Here is a 13,449-nt window from a genome sequence, read left to right on the forward strand (position 1 = left end):
TAAAAATGATTGCTCGTCAAGCCATAATTTATGCATGCAGAAGAATTAGTTACCTGGCTTTGGGCAGGCCTCAGAAATAATTAAAATAGAACAGTGATCTGAGAAGTCGCTTTGGAGAACCATCTGAGCACAATCTTGAAAGTGGTCCAGCCATGCTTCATTACAAAAACCTTTGTCCAAAACAGCCACCATGTTTTTCCTTCTTTTGTGGTGAAGGTTTCATTGCCAAAAGGCCAATAGCTCCTCCAGCTATTTGGCTGGTCTACTGCCATAGAGAAAGGATATAGAACTTGGAGATGGAACTGGTAGCTCTGCGATACCATCTAACAGTGCAAACGAAATGGGAGGAGAAAGGAATTGGGAAAGTTTGTTTAACCATGGTACATGTCGAAGGAATAAAGTTGAGTTTTGTTGAACTACTAGTGGTGGAGGGCGCTTCGGTGGCCTGCTGTCCTTCAAACATGACATGGGAGGGTATCAAAAAAATGGGTAATGCATTGATCGGCAAGTTCATCGGGAAGAGACCTCCTTTTACTATTACTAAAGAGGTCTTATTGAGGCAATGGAGACTATTTGGACATGTGGATGTTAACTTGTAAGAGTGGCTTTTTTGTGTTTCGTTTTTTGTGTAAAAGAAGATAGTTTGAAGGTTCTTAAAGGGGGACCATGGTTTGTCCAAAAACGACCAATGATTGTGCAGCCTTTGACACAATCTTCATCACTTGATAAGGTAAAGTTGAGTTCAATCCCTGTGTGGATTTCTTTGCCAAATCTTTCATTTCACTATTGGATAGTTAAAGCCTTGAGTGTTGTTGGTATTGTAAAGGAAGAGGTTCTAAAATGTATTTTGAGTAATCCAACTTAGCCAGTTAATGGGTTGCGTGTTGCTTTATATTAATGATATGGGAGATTTGTTACAATTGTATAAGAATGAATTTAAAAAATTTTTACAACAGATTTACAAGATAAACATTGACCAAATCGTAAGCATATCCACAACTTGTCGAAGGGTCAAGCTTGAGTTTAAAATTGAAATTCAAAACCATATCCTTAACAGCCCCCCTCAAGATGAAGATGGTCTTGGACAAATCTTCAGCTTGTCTCGAAGAAAGATGAATCGGCAAGTTGAGAGTGGTTTTGTGAAGATATCTATCATCTAATCCCAAGTGGAGACAAATTTCACTTCTAGTCTGTGAGACATGGTGAACAAAGTAGAAATTGATCTCGATGTGTTTAGTATGAGCATGAAAAAAAGGGTTGACAGTGAGATATGTTACATAAAGGTTATAGCACCATAAAATGGGAGAATGGGTTATGGGCATACCGAGTTCTTAGTGTAATGAGGATAACCAGATGAGCTCAATGGTTGCATTAGCAATTGCATGATATTCAGAGTCTGTTGAAGATCTTGCTACTATGGCTTGCTTTCGAGTGGATTGGGAGATCAAACTGTCACCTAAGAAGGTGGCAAAACTCTTAGTTGATTTTTTGTCATCAGGGCAACCTGCCCAGTCAACATCACTATAGGTGACTAAGTGCTGTGTAGGATTTATATTGAGCAATAAGCCATGGGATATCGTCTCTTTAAGATACCGAAGGATTTGCTTGACTACTTGCCAATGTTCATCAGCTGGTGCATTCAGGAATTGACATACCTTATTAACAGAGAATGAAATATCCGGTCTAGTGAGGGTGGCATACTGTAATGCAACAATAGTACTACGGTAGACGGAGGCATCCACAAGAGGTTTTCCCATAGCTTGTGAGAGATGGATTGTGGTAGCCATTGTTGTGTGAAAATTGATTTTTGTCCGATTCATGCTGGTTTTCATTAAAATATATGTTATATATTTCTATTGAGAAAAGAGAATACCATCAGGATGTGACAAGACCTCGATGCCAAGAAAATAAGGGATAGCACCCAAATCTCGAATAGAAATTTATTTGCTCAAGGCATCAATGGTATGGTTCACCAGGACCGAATAAGAACCAATGGTAATGTCATCCACATAAATGAGAAGAAAGAAATAATGAGAGCTATTTTGATAATGAATAAAGAGGTGTCAAATTTTTAACCTTCAAAATCAAGAGAGGTGAGAAATGTACTCAACCTGTGAAAACATGCACATGGGGCCTATTTTAACCCATACATGGGTTGGGTTTATCTAGATCAATGAACCAAGGTTGTGTCATATAAATTGCCTCATTTAGGGTGCCACGTAGGAAACAATTGCTAACATCCAACTGAGGCAAATCCCAATGCCGAGCTGTGGCTAAAGATAAAACTGTGCGGAACTGTAGTGGGCCTGACCATGGGGCTGAATGTTTCTATGTAGTACCCTCCTATTGATTGTACCCTTTAGCGATGAGCCGTGCTTTGTAATGTTCAACTAAACCATTGGCCTTACACTTGATACAAAACCCATTTAAAACCTACCACATTGAGATTGGGTGAAGAGGAAGTCAATGTCCGTGTACCATTTTTTAATAGAGCATTGGATTCTAGTAGCATGGCATCCCTCCAGTGAGCATGCTTGTTGGCTTCGGTAAAGGAGGTCCAGTGAGCATGCTTGTTGGCTTCGGTAAAGGAGGTAGGTTCCATTTCTGAATGGCAACGATACAAATCTGCTAATGGTAAAGGATGTTTTGATGGGCACGGGTTGGAGCGCAATATCATTGGAAGAGTGCACAAGTGAGAAGCAAATGGTTTTTCATCATGTGGAACTTAGGTAATATTTGTGTCACTAGTTGAGGGACATACATCATGTGGAATAGAGTCCTGCACTTACGGGTTAGGCATAGCATTGAAATACATATTAGTATTGTTGATGGGAGTAGTAGGTGAGCTGGTGGTGATAGAAGGGGAGGGTAACATACCAGATGTGCCAGATACCGTATGAGGTTGTGAGGGACTCGCAACTGAAGATGTGATGGTGAGCCATGGTGTGGGATCAAATGATGGGGGTGTGGTTTGGTGGAATAATGTGACATAAAGGAATTGATGTTCAAGAAAATGGGAAATTATTCATGTTTTTCAGGAATTGAATTCCGTAGTGGATCACCTGGCTAAGCATGCAGCTTCTACAAGGATCACTACAATTTGGCCAGAGCCTTCTCGATTTGTTCATGATGATATTTCTTGGGATGCAATAGGAAAACCTCAGTTTAGGTTTTGTTAAGTCAGTTAGTCATGTCAGGCCTCTTCATTGCTGATGGCAATGTCAAAGGTGGAGGGGGGTCTTGTCGCACCCCACTTCCAGTATACCCATCTTACTGTATAGGAGTATCGGTGGTGTGAGTAAGACACTTATCCATCTTATGAACCTACTAGGATCTCTGATAACAGTACCTTAACGATTCACAATCTCACAACACAAACCAACTAATAATAGCAGAATCATAAATAAAATTGGGAACATCTAGTGATAATGTAAATATCCATAACCAAGTTTATCCATTTACAATTAGTCATAACTTATACATAAATAAGCCCAAAAGAATACCAATAGTATCATTTGGTATTAAAATCACCAAAAGTGCACTATGCTTCTTAGGGTACAGCGTAAGCACAGTGATCACAAGCATAGTCCTAGTCGTGCTCCCCTGCTTCTGGCATCCACCAGTCGCTCACTCCGTACTCGGGTCTGGAGGAAAGAGAAACACAAGCCATAGGTACAATCGTATCTGCATCATCATCTAAAACGGGGCATATACGTGGGGTGAGCTTTCCAACTCGCTCAGTGAGGGGTGGGGTTCATAAACAACCAAGCAAAGGCAACGCATAAATAATTCATAATGCATGATTACGAAAATTAAACACATAGCCCATGATGCTCGTGATGTTAATCATTTATTTTATTATCCACCTAACAATACAACTAAGTCTGGTAAATACTACTATGACGCATTAGGTTGTATCCCTCATCTCGGAACCACCATCTACAATGCAATGATACAAGCCCTAGCCGTGATTAGGAGCCTGTCGGTCCATGTATGCGGCCATCAGTCACCCAGCAAACCCCTGATAACCTCCTCCTGGCAGTCACAGTAGTGGTATGTCCATCGGCCACACTGGACAACTTCCCGTCTTCGGCAATAATCATATCGTACCACAAGTGTGGTATTCCGAGAACGTTCATCGAACATATCACAATGGGTTATCCAACATCTTACCTCCTATTGACAAGGGGACGTAGCATGTGAAATGTCACCTAACCACAATATCCTACATGCCTTCATAATGATACAATTAGTGTAGATCACAATCAAGTGACACTGGTATGTCCATCAGCCACGAAGCGGGTCCATCTCCAAGTATAGTCTCGGGGTATAAGATATTGGGAGCACATCGGCCACAAGGTGTAACCCATGACTATATACCTATCTAGTATGCAAAATAGATGAGTATGGACTACACAACACTTGTATCCCCATCGGCCATGAAGCGTATACATTTCTAAATGCAGTCCTGGAGTACATAATACCGGTAATACATCGGCCACAAAGTGTAATCCACGACTACAACTAACTCTAATGCACACAATCAATGTATGAATGCAACAAACATATGGTAAGCATGGTACCGATACCACCTCGGCCACATCGGATTCCGTCTCATACATACAATAATCACACGGTGATCATGGTACCGGTACCACCTCGACCACACTGAATCCCGCCACACATATCGATATACATCTCATATCAATCTAGTCAAAGTAATACATGTGATAGAATATCACTATCATTTAAGCAATTTAAATAATCATGCAAGAATCTATACACTTTAGTAGTTCTAAAATAAATAAACATTCAAAACAACAAACGTTAACTATCCCTCACCTTATTTAAGCTCAACCGGATCAGGTTCTAAGTACGGCCACCGAGTGTTCAATTCAATTTCGACTTTAGGGTATGTATGTGTCACTGCCCAAAGCACAAGGGTAACCAAACATTAATACGTGTCGGAAACATTAGGAGGGGCCCACAGGGGTCACCCCTAAAGTGTACAAGTAAAGTCCCACAGTGACAGTACTGTCACCGAAAATAGACATTGTCCACCAGAATTATCAATGCTATTTCCAATGGGTGTAACAGAGAGCTCTTAAGGCCAACATGTTCACCAAAAACATCCAGCGGAAATAGGCTCAGGCTATTTCCGGTGGCAGTGCAGAACCTGCCCGTGAGTTTTGGGGCTTTTCGACTCGGGCCTGATTGCTGGGATTTGTTTCATAGAGTTTGTGGGGGATGTTCCTAACATCATTATAAGCTATTAAAATCCAGATTCCACTAAGCCATTTGGGAGATACATTGATCTAACTATCGAAACCCTATGTGGTAATTTGGTCAATCTTATTGTCGGAGCTCACCAGACTCGATTTGAGCCCGGTAATGGTACTAGGGAGGTGAAATACGAGATCCCCAAGCTTAAGAGGGTTTGTGGGCTAATATTCCACCTATACCTAGCTTACCTTAGCCTAAAATGAAGAGAGAGAGAGAGAGGTAGAAGAGGTAATACTTACCTCCGGTAGGGATTTCGGCAACTAGGATGGCTGCCGGCACCAAGGTGAGCTTTCCTCCTCCTTATTCCTCTTCTTCTTCTTCCTTCCTCTCCTCTCAATTCCTTCTCCCATGATTTGTAAGTATGAGAAATGAGGAAATGAATCCTAATTTCCATTTATATGGTAAGTTAGGCCTTAGGGCCTGTTTGGCTGACTATAGTCTGATCCTAGTAGGTTAATCCGACTTTCGGGGCACGTGGACCTAACTCCTTTGGTCAGTAAGGTGCACACATCATGAGGAAGGTGTGGGGAAGTATTTGGGATCATCCAGGGTTGTCCACAATGTGGGTGGTGGGACCCACGAGCATTGGAACCCAACTAGCAGCCTAAGTGGCCAGCAAAAACAACTAGTGAAAATAGGCCTAGGCTATTTCCAGTGGTATATTTAGTAACCTGTCTTGACTGCTTGTTGTCCACCAGCTGGTCTTCCACAAGCAGTTGCTCTAGGTTGTTAGGTTGTGCTCATAGTCTTTTAGTATTTTTGGTGCGTGTCGAGATTCAGGTGTGGGGTGTTGGGTCACTTACCATCTGGGATCAGAAGGTATGAATTCCCTCCAGTTGGACTGGCAAGCAATACATGAGCATGTGGGGTTATCTCTCCCCCCTAGGCAATGGGCAGTTGTGAGCCAAAACCTGGTGGTACTTCCCACCTCCGGTCCTAGACCTATCACAACAGTTCAAATTAGACCGAGTCAGGGCACGGGTGCAACATTCCCTCTACCTTACAAGAATTTCATCCTCAAAATAAAACGTACCTGGTAAATCAAATAATCTAGGGTACTGTTTTTTCATTTCCTCTTCTCGCTCCCAGGATGCTTCCTACTCTGGGTGGTTCATCCACTTCACATTGATGAAGGATACGATGAAATTGCAGAGAATGTGGTCCTTCCTGTCAACAATCTTCTCCGGATACTCCACGTAGACAAAGTCCTCATCCAACTCACGGGGTATGTAAGTCAAGAAGTAACTGGGGTCGAGAATGTTCTTCTTGAGTATGGATACATGGAAAACATCATGTGTACCCTCCAACTCTTGTGGTAAAGCTATCCTATAAGCCACTAGTCCGATCCTCTCTAGTACATCGTAAGGTCCTATAAATCTAGGACTCAACTTTTCTTTCTTGTCGAACTGCATTACCCCTTTAAATGGGGGGATTCGCAAGAATACTTATCTCTAACCCCAAACTCCATACTTTCTCCTAACATCAGCATAACTCTTCTATCTAGACTGAGCTGCTTTAATTCTTTCTCTGATCACACCCACCTTCTCACTAGTAGTATGTATCAAGTCTGGACCCAGAATATGGCGCTCACCAACCTCGTCCCAATAGAGTGGAGTCGGGCACTTCCTGCCATATTGTGCTTCAAATGGGGACATTTTTATGGTGGCCTGATAACTGCTATTATAGGAGAACTCAATAAGGAAAATGTTATCATCCCAACTGTAACTCATATCCAAGGCACATGCTTGAAGTAGGTCCTCTAATGTCTGGATAGTCCACTCCAGCTGACCATTAGTCTGTGGGTAAAATGCTATGCTGAAATTCAATTGTGTACCCATAGCCTTCTGCACACACATCCAGAACTTAAAAGTAAATCTGGGATCTCGATCAAAGATAATGCTAACTGGTACACCATGCAATCGGATGATGTTGTCAATATACAACTTGGCCAACTTGTCCATAGAAAATGTGACCTTAATTGGGATGAAGTGAGCTGCCTTGGTCAAGCGGTCCACATCTACCCAAATGGCATCCATACCCTTCTAAGTGCAGGGTAGGCCTATGATGAAGTCCATGGTAATATTCTCCCATTTCCACTCCGGAATAGGCAGTGACTGTAATAAACCATGGGGCCTTTGTCTTTCAGCCTTGACTTGCTGGCATGTGAGGCATCTAGACACATGTGTGGCCACATCGTTCTTCATTCCCTTCAACCAGTAGGAACCCTTGAGGTCCTTATACATTTTGGTTCTGCCAGGGTGAATAGAGTATGGAGAGTTGTGTGCCTCTCTCAAAATTGTATCTCTTAATTCTCCATCACTAGGAACGCATAACCTCCCTTTGAACTTGAGTATCCCACCTTTAGTTACAGAAAAATACAGCTCCTTTTGGGTTCCTTCCTTACATTATGTTATTAGATTTTGTAACTCTGCATCAGTACCCTGAGCTACAGTGATCTTATCCACCAGACTAGGTTGTATCACCAATGCCGATAGTGATAGGGTGACACCTTCCACTAGTAGCTCCAAGTCTAGTTCTATGGCCTCCTCTATGAGATGCTCATTGGTGATTAGTGATGAAAGAGTCAGTGACTGGGATTTTTGACTAAGTGCATTAGCTACCATATTGGCCTTTCTTAGGTGATAGTGGATAATACAGTCATAGTCCTTCATCAACTCTAACCAATGTCTCTGTCTTATGTTGAGCTCCTTTTAGGTGAAGAAGTACTTGAAGCTCTTATAGTCACTGTAAATCTCACTCTTCTCACCATACAAGTAATGTCTCCATATTTTCAGTGTAAAAATCACTACTACCAACTCCAAATCATAGGTGGGGTAGTTCTTCTCATAATCCTTCAACTAGTAGGATGCATAAGTAATGACTTTCTCGTGCTACATCAATACACAACCTAACCCCAGCTTAGAGGTGTCACTATACACAACCAAACCACCTATACAGGTCAGAATAGTCAAAGCTAGAGCTAATACCAATCTTTGCCTTAGTTCCTTAAAGCTCTTTTCACAAGCATCGGAACACTCAAATTTCACACCCTTTTGTGTGAGTCGGGTCATTGGGGTAGCAATGTGGGAGAAGTTCTCAATAAACCTCTTGTAGTATCCAGCCAATCCCAGAAAACTACGTATATCCTCCACATTCTTGGGGGTCTCCCATTCTAAAACTGCCTTCACCTTGCCTGTGTCAACCTCTATACCTTTGTCTGAGACAATGTGGCCTAGGAATGCCACCTGTGACAACCAAAACTGGCATTTGCTGAATTTAGATGTTACAGCACTAACCTCAGGTGAACAGCATGTTTGTCTGCACTCTTGGAGTATAGCAAGATGTCATCAATGGAATACCTAGTTCATCAAATCCATAAATGCAGCTGGTGCATTGGTTAACCCAAATGACATCACCAAGAACTCGTAGTGTTCATACCTTGATCTGAAAGCTGTCTTGCTAATATCACTATCCTTGATCCTGAGCTAATGGTAGCCCGATCTAAGGTCAATCTTGGAGAATACCTTAGCACCTTGCAACTGATCAAACAAATCATCTATCATTAGCAATGGATACTAGTTCTTAATGGTTAGCTTGTTAAGCTCCCGATAATCAATGAATAATCTCATACTTCCGTCCTTCTTCTTGACGAACAGTACCAGTGCTCCCCATGGAGACACACTGGGTCTAATGAATCCCTTCTTCAGAAGATCCAAAATTTGCACCCGTAGTTCCTTCAACTCTGTGAGGGCTATGTAGTAAGGGGCTTTTGACACTGGTGCTATGCCAGGGAGTAGATCTATAACAAGCTCTGTCTCTCGGTCTGGGGGTAAACCTGTCAAGTCATCTAGAAATATATTGAGAAATTCCCTCACTACATCTAGCTTGGTCAATGGTCTAACCTCGTCTCAGTATCCATCACAGATGCTAAGTAGCCTTGACATCCCCTATCTAGCAGTTTCTTTATTTGGAGGCCTAATATGATAACCTTTTGGGTTTCTTGGGCTTATCTCCTTGAAAGACGAACTCACCCTCATCACGAGGTTTGAAAATAATCATCTTTTTTGCACATAGCACATTGGCTCTGTATGCGGACAACCAATCCATCGCTAGGATCACATCAAAATCGGTCATATCCAACTCGATCAAGTGAGCATTCAACTCATGTCCACCTACGGTCATCGGACAAGGCTCATAGACATAGTTCAGACCCACAACATTCCCTGTGGGTGTACTCACTGCCTAACACTAAGTCAAACTCTTGGGTGGAATTCCCATCTCCTTTGCAAATGCTGGTGACACAAACGAATGAGAGGCTCCTGAATCAAACAACACATGTGTAAGTAACAATGATATTAATAAAGTACCTATAACTACACCTGGTGCAGCCTCTGCATCTTTAGCGATCATGGCAAACACCCTTCCCTATAGTCTTTGGCCTTATGGGGGCTGTGCTGGTCTGGAGGCTACATAGGTCTGCTGAGGCCTAGGTGGCAAAGTATAAGGTGCATCACCCGGCCTCCGATGGGGGCATGTCCTAGCTAGGTGACCCGACTGGTCACAATGGAAGCACATTGGGCTCGACCCCACAGATTAAGATACACCACTAGAGCGGGAGGACTAAGAAGTCTGGCTAGCCTTAGGATTTCTGAATTGTACTGGAGTTAGGTTGACATAAGGCACTCTGAAGGGTTTGCTACCTCCCCTAGAGTCAGTAGCCCCCATAGGTCTCTTCCCCTTTCCCTACTAGGCCGAGAAGTTATCTCTATACCGATCTTCAATAGATTTGGCCACTTGGACCACCTCAACATATGCTTGTAGCTTCAACCCAACTACGGTTGTCCCAATTCCTGGCCTCAACTATCACCTTTGAGAAGCTCAAGAGCAAAATGGTATAGCTCTTCATAGCTTGCTGATACTCAAGCACGGACAGGGATCCTTACACCAATTGGGAGAACTCACTCTCTCTCCTATCCCGAAAGCTTTTCAGAAAATAGTTCTTAAAGAAAGCCCCTTTGAAGTCTTCCTAAGTGGGGTTTGGGTTACTCACCCTCAAAATGGACTCAATAGCACTCCACCAATCATCGACCTCGTTTTGTAGTTGGTAGCCTGCACATAAGATTTTTTGCTCCTCGGTGCAGCCCATTAACCTAAACACTTTCTCCATGCGACCAATCCACCTTGATGGAAATAACGGATTCTGGCCCACCTTTGAGAAGCATGGGTGCCTAAGCCTCTAAAACTTCTCCATCATCTTGGTTAAATCAGTCCAACATTCTACATGTACTTGGGCTTCCTCTGGTGTTGGATCTTATACATGCCCATGTACATGTTGTTGTCCTTTCCCATGCACTTGCCCATGCACTTACCCTTGTGCCCCATCGGACATTTGGAGAGTGGCCGAGCAAGCGGGCACTGGGATGGGTGCCGATGAAGTAGGGGTGCAGGCGGTGCATTACGGGCTTCCATTACCGTTTGGATCCAATTATCGATCCTTGCCATGAATTGATTCTATCGTTCTTCAACCTCCCTCATCATATAATTCATAATGGAGGTAACATCATAAGCAGTGAGCACCGGCAAAGCCAGGGATGCATTTCAGGGTCTACCCCGGTTCCGCGTAGGGGAAGCAGAAGGTAATGCATGTGATTGAGATAGGGACTAGGTGTTCTGACATGACATGATTTTAGTGGAGGAATCCGATTAGTTCATATGCATGTACAAGTTCGCATGTTATAGGAACACATGCATACACAGTGGGGCCCACATGCGTACACAACAAGCAATTTAGGGTTAAAGCATGCATAACTGGGGTCCACCAAGTATTGGAATCCGATCTCACACATATTAGGGAGGAAATCCCTAATTAAGGAGGCAAATATAATAATATAAAATAAAATAAAATAAAAAATTATTCCCAAAAATGTTCACTGGAAACAAGGAGGTTTTTCACCGGAAATATGGTTTGGTTCACTGAAAATATTAGTCATATTTTTGGTGAACAAAATAGAGAGCAAAATTGAACAATTTTGTTCATCGAAAACACTCAGCGGAAACAGGCCCAGTGTTTCTGATGGGTTGTTTTCCAATGGACCAAAAACCGCTATATATAGGCTCGGGTTTGGGGTTTATTTAACAAAACCCTATTCTAGCTTGTGGAGGAAAAGAGGAAATAGTCAAGGGAGGTCCTCCAACTCATTCCCTACATTTGTCTTACAATTTCACGATCGATTAGCATCCTCTACGCATCCAAGGTGAGTTCTCCCTCTTTTCTAACCTAGGTTTTTGGATTTTTCTCTGTGAGACTTGTTTCACTTTTCTAACTTAGGATTTATTCTCTAAAGACTCAGGAACCTTATTAAAATCATGTCTGGTCGTCATGTTCATACTTGTAGTGCCATCGCACAAGAGCAACTAACCATTCTCGAAGAGGCACAGTACAACCAACTGTTGTTTCGCTCTGTGGCCAAACAAGATTGTTGGGAAAACTTTGAATTTTAGAATGTGGACCCAGGAAAGTATGTGAGGACTAGGGATTTTAGGCAGTTCTGCCTTCGCCAGCACTTCAAGGTGGTTGGGTGGTATCGTATCCTGAAGCCCAACTAGAGATACTACCCAAAGTTGGTGATGTTATTCTACTCTAACCTCTAGTGTGTGAACCGCGGCATGAAAGAGATGAGGATCACTTCCTATGTGAAGGGGGTTAAAATCTCCTTTGATATGATGCAGCTAGCTAACATTCTGATGGTCAAAACATAGGAGAGCTGGTCTACTGCCCTCCTCGGACTCCAGCCTATGAGTTCTAGAATCCCGAGGTCCTTCAAGAGATGAACAATATGCTCACCAAGGCTGCTTTTGGGTGGGATTGCACTGTCAAATACTGATCCACCCCGAAGGTTGTCTGCAGGGCAGTTCAGTTGAATGTCCTTCCTACCTGTAGCCACTATGATGAGGTGTCCGTGCTGCACACCTATGTGACGTACTCTGTATACATAGGGGTGCCAGTTCGGCTTCCCCCCTATTGATGTGGACCATGGTGACTAGGTCTGAGGGAGGGAAATGTAGGGCTGGAAATCTATGTTATGGGAGGATTCTGACTAATGTGTTCCTCCGCTTTGGGGTGAACTTGGAGGATGAGGAGTACTTGGGAGCCGATGTCATAGACTTCAACTAGGATTCCTTGAAGTAGATGACACTAGATATGAGTGAGGTCTCACCCGATGAGTTTGAGGGGGAATAGCCAATGGAGGTGGAGGGTCAACTGGGAGATGATGGCGGGGTTGTTAGCGGAGTGCTGAGTGATATGGTGGAGATGCTGATGGGGCTAGTGGTGGTGCTGGTAGAGGTGTTGGTGGGGTTAGTGGTGGTGCCGACAGAGGTGTTGGTGGGGTTGGTGGTGGTACTGATGGTGTTCCACCACTGGACCCACAGACTATGGGTTACACTAATGCCTTCTCTTCCTGTAGCACTAGGTCCGTGAGACCTTATGGTCTAAATGATGTGATGGCCCACTAGACACCACCACAAACCTGCTGGGGAGGATGGACAACAGACTTGAGAGCATGGATTGGAACTATTGTCTTATGGACAATAGGGTGGCTTGCCTTGAGGTATAGATGCAAGCGATGATCTTTCACCTTGCCATTCCAGTGCCACCTCTAGGAGTACAAGGTCAGAACCAGAACCAGAACCAGAACCAGGCTCAAGGCCAAGGGCAGCATTAGTAGTAGTAGGATCAGCAGGAGTAGTGGCTTAGGTTGCTATGGTAGTCATAGGATTTCCCATTCAGTGTCTTCTTTAAAATTCCATGTTCAAGATGTTAGTTGAAATTTATTTTTTGTCATTTGCTTCTATTATTTGAATTCTTAGATTTAGGCTAGTTAGAATTTCCAACTTTCTGTCTTTTATTTTGAGAAAATTGGTGTAAGCTTATGTACTCAGTTCTTGATTATAATGAACAGCTTTAACACCTATACTTGTCTCCTAATTATATAATTTCTATTATTTGTTGTCTTTAAAATTTTTAATTTCAATCCTAACACCCAAATCATGGTTTGGTTGAGATTGTGAGTTCAAAAAGAGCATCACGCTCTAATACCAAGCTGTCACAGCCCACTTCCAGTAGACCCATCTTACCATATAGGAATACCAGTGGTGTGAATAAGA

At 42.9% G+C, this 13,449-nt stretch overlaps 1 protein-coding gene across 1 annotated transcript; it reads right to left on the reverse strand.

Annotated features, from left to right (window-relative positions):
* Positions 1–1,331: 1,331 nt before the first annotated feature.
* On the reverse strand, positions 1,332–1,787 carry LOC122067820 (uncharacterized mitochondrial protein AtMg00810-like). Its single transcript, XM_042631667.1, has one exon. The coding sequence runs from the start codon at positions 1,785–1,787 to the stop codon at positions 1,332–1,334; it is 456 nt and encodes a 151-aa protein (XP_042487601.1).
* Positions 1,788–13,449: the final 11,662 nt, after the last annotated feature.

Source organism: Macadamia integrifolia, unplaced genomic scaffold, assembly GCF_013358625.1.
Source record: "Macadamia integrifolia cultivar HAES 741 unplaced genomic scaffold, SCU_Mint_v3 scaffold3146, whole genome shotgun sequence".
NCBI classification, from domain to species: Eukaryota; Viridiplantae; Streptophyta; class Magnoliopsida; order Proteales; family Proteaceae; genus Macadamia; species Macadamia integrifolia.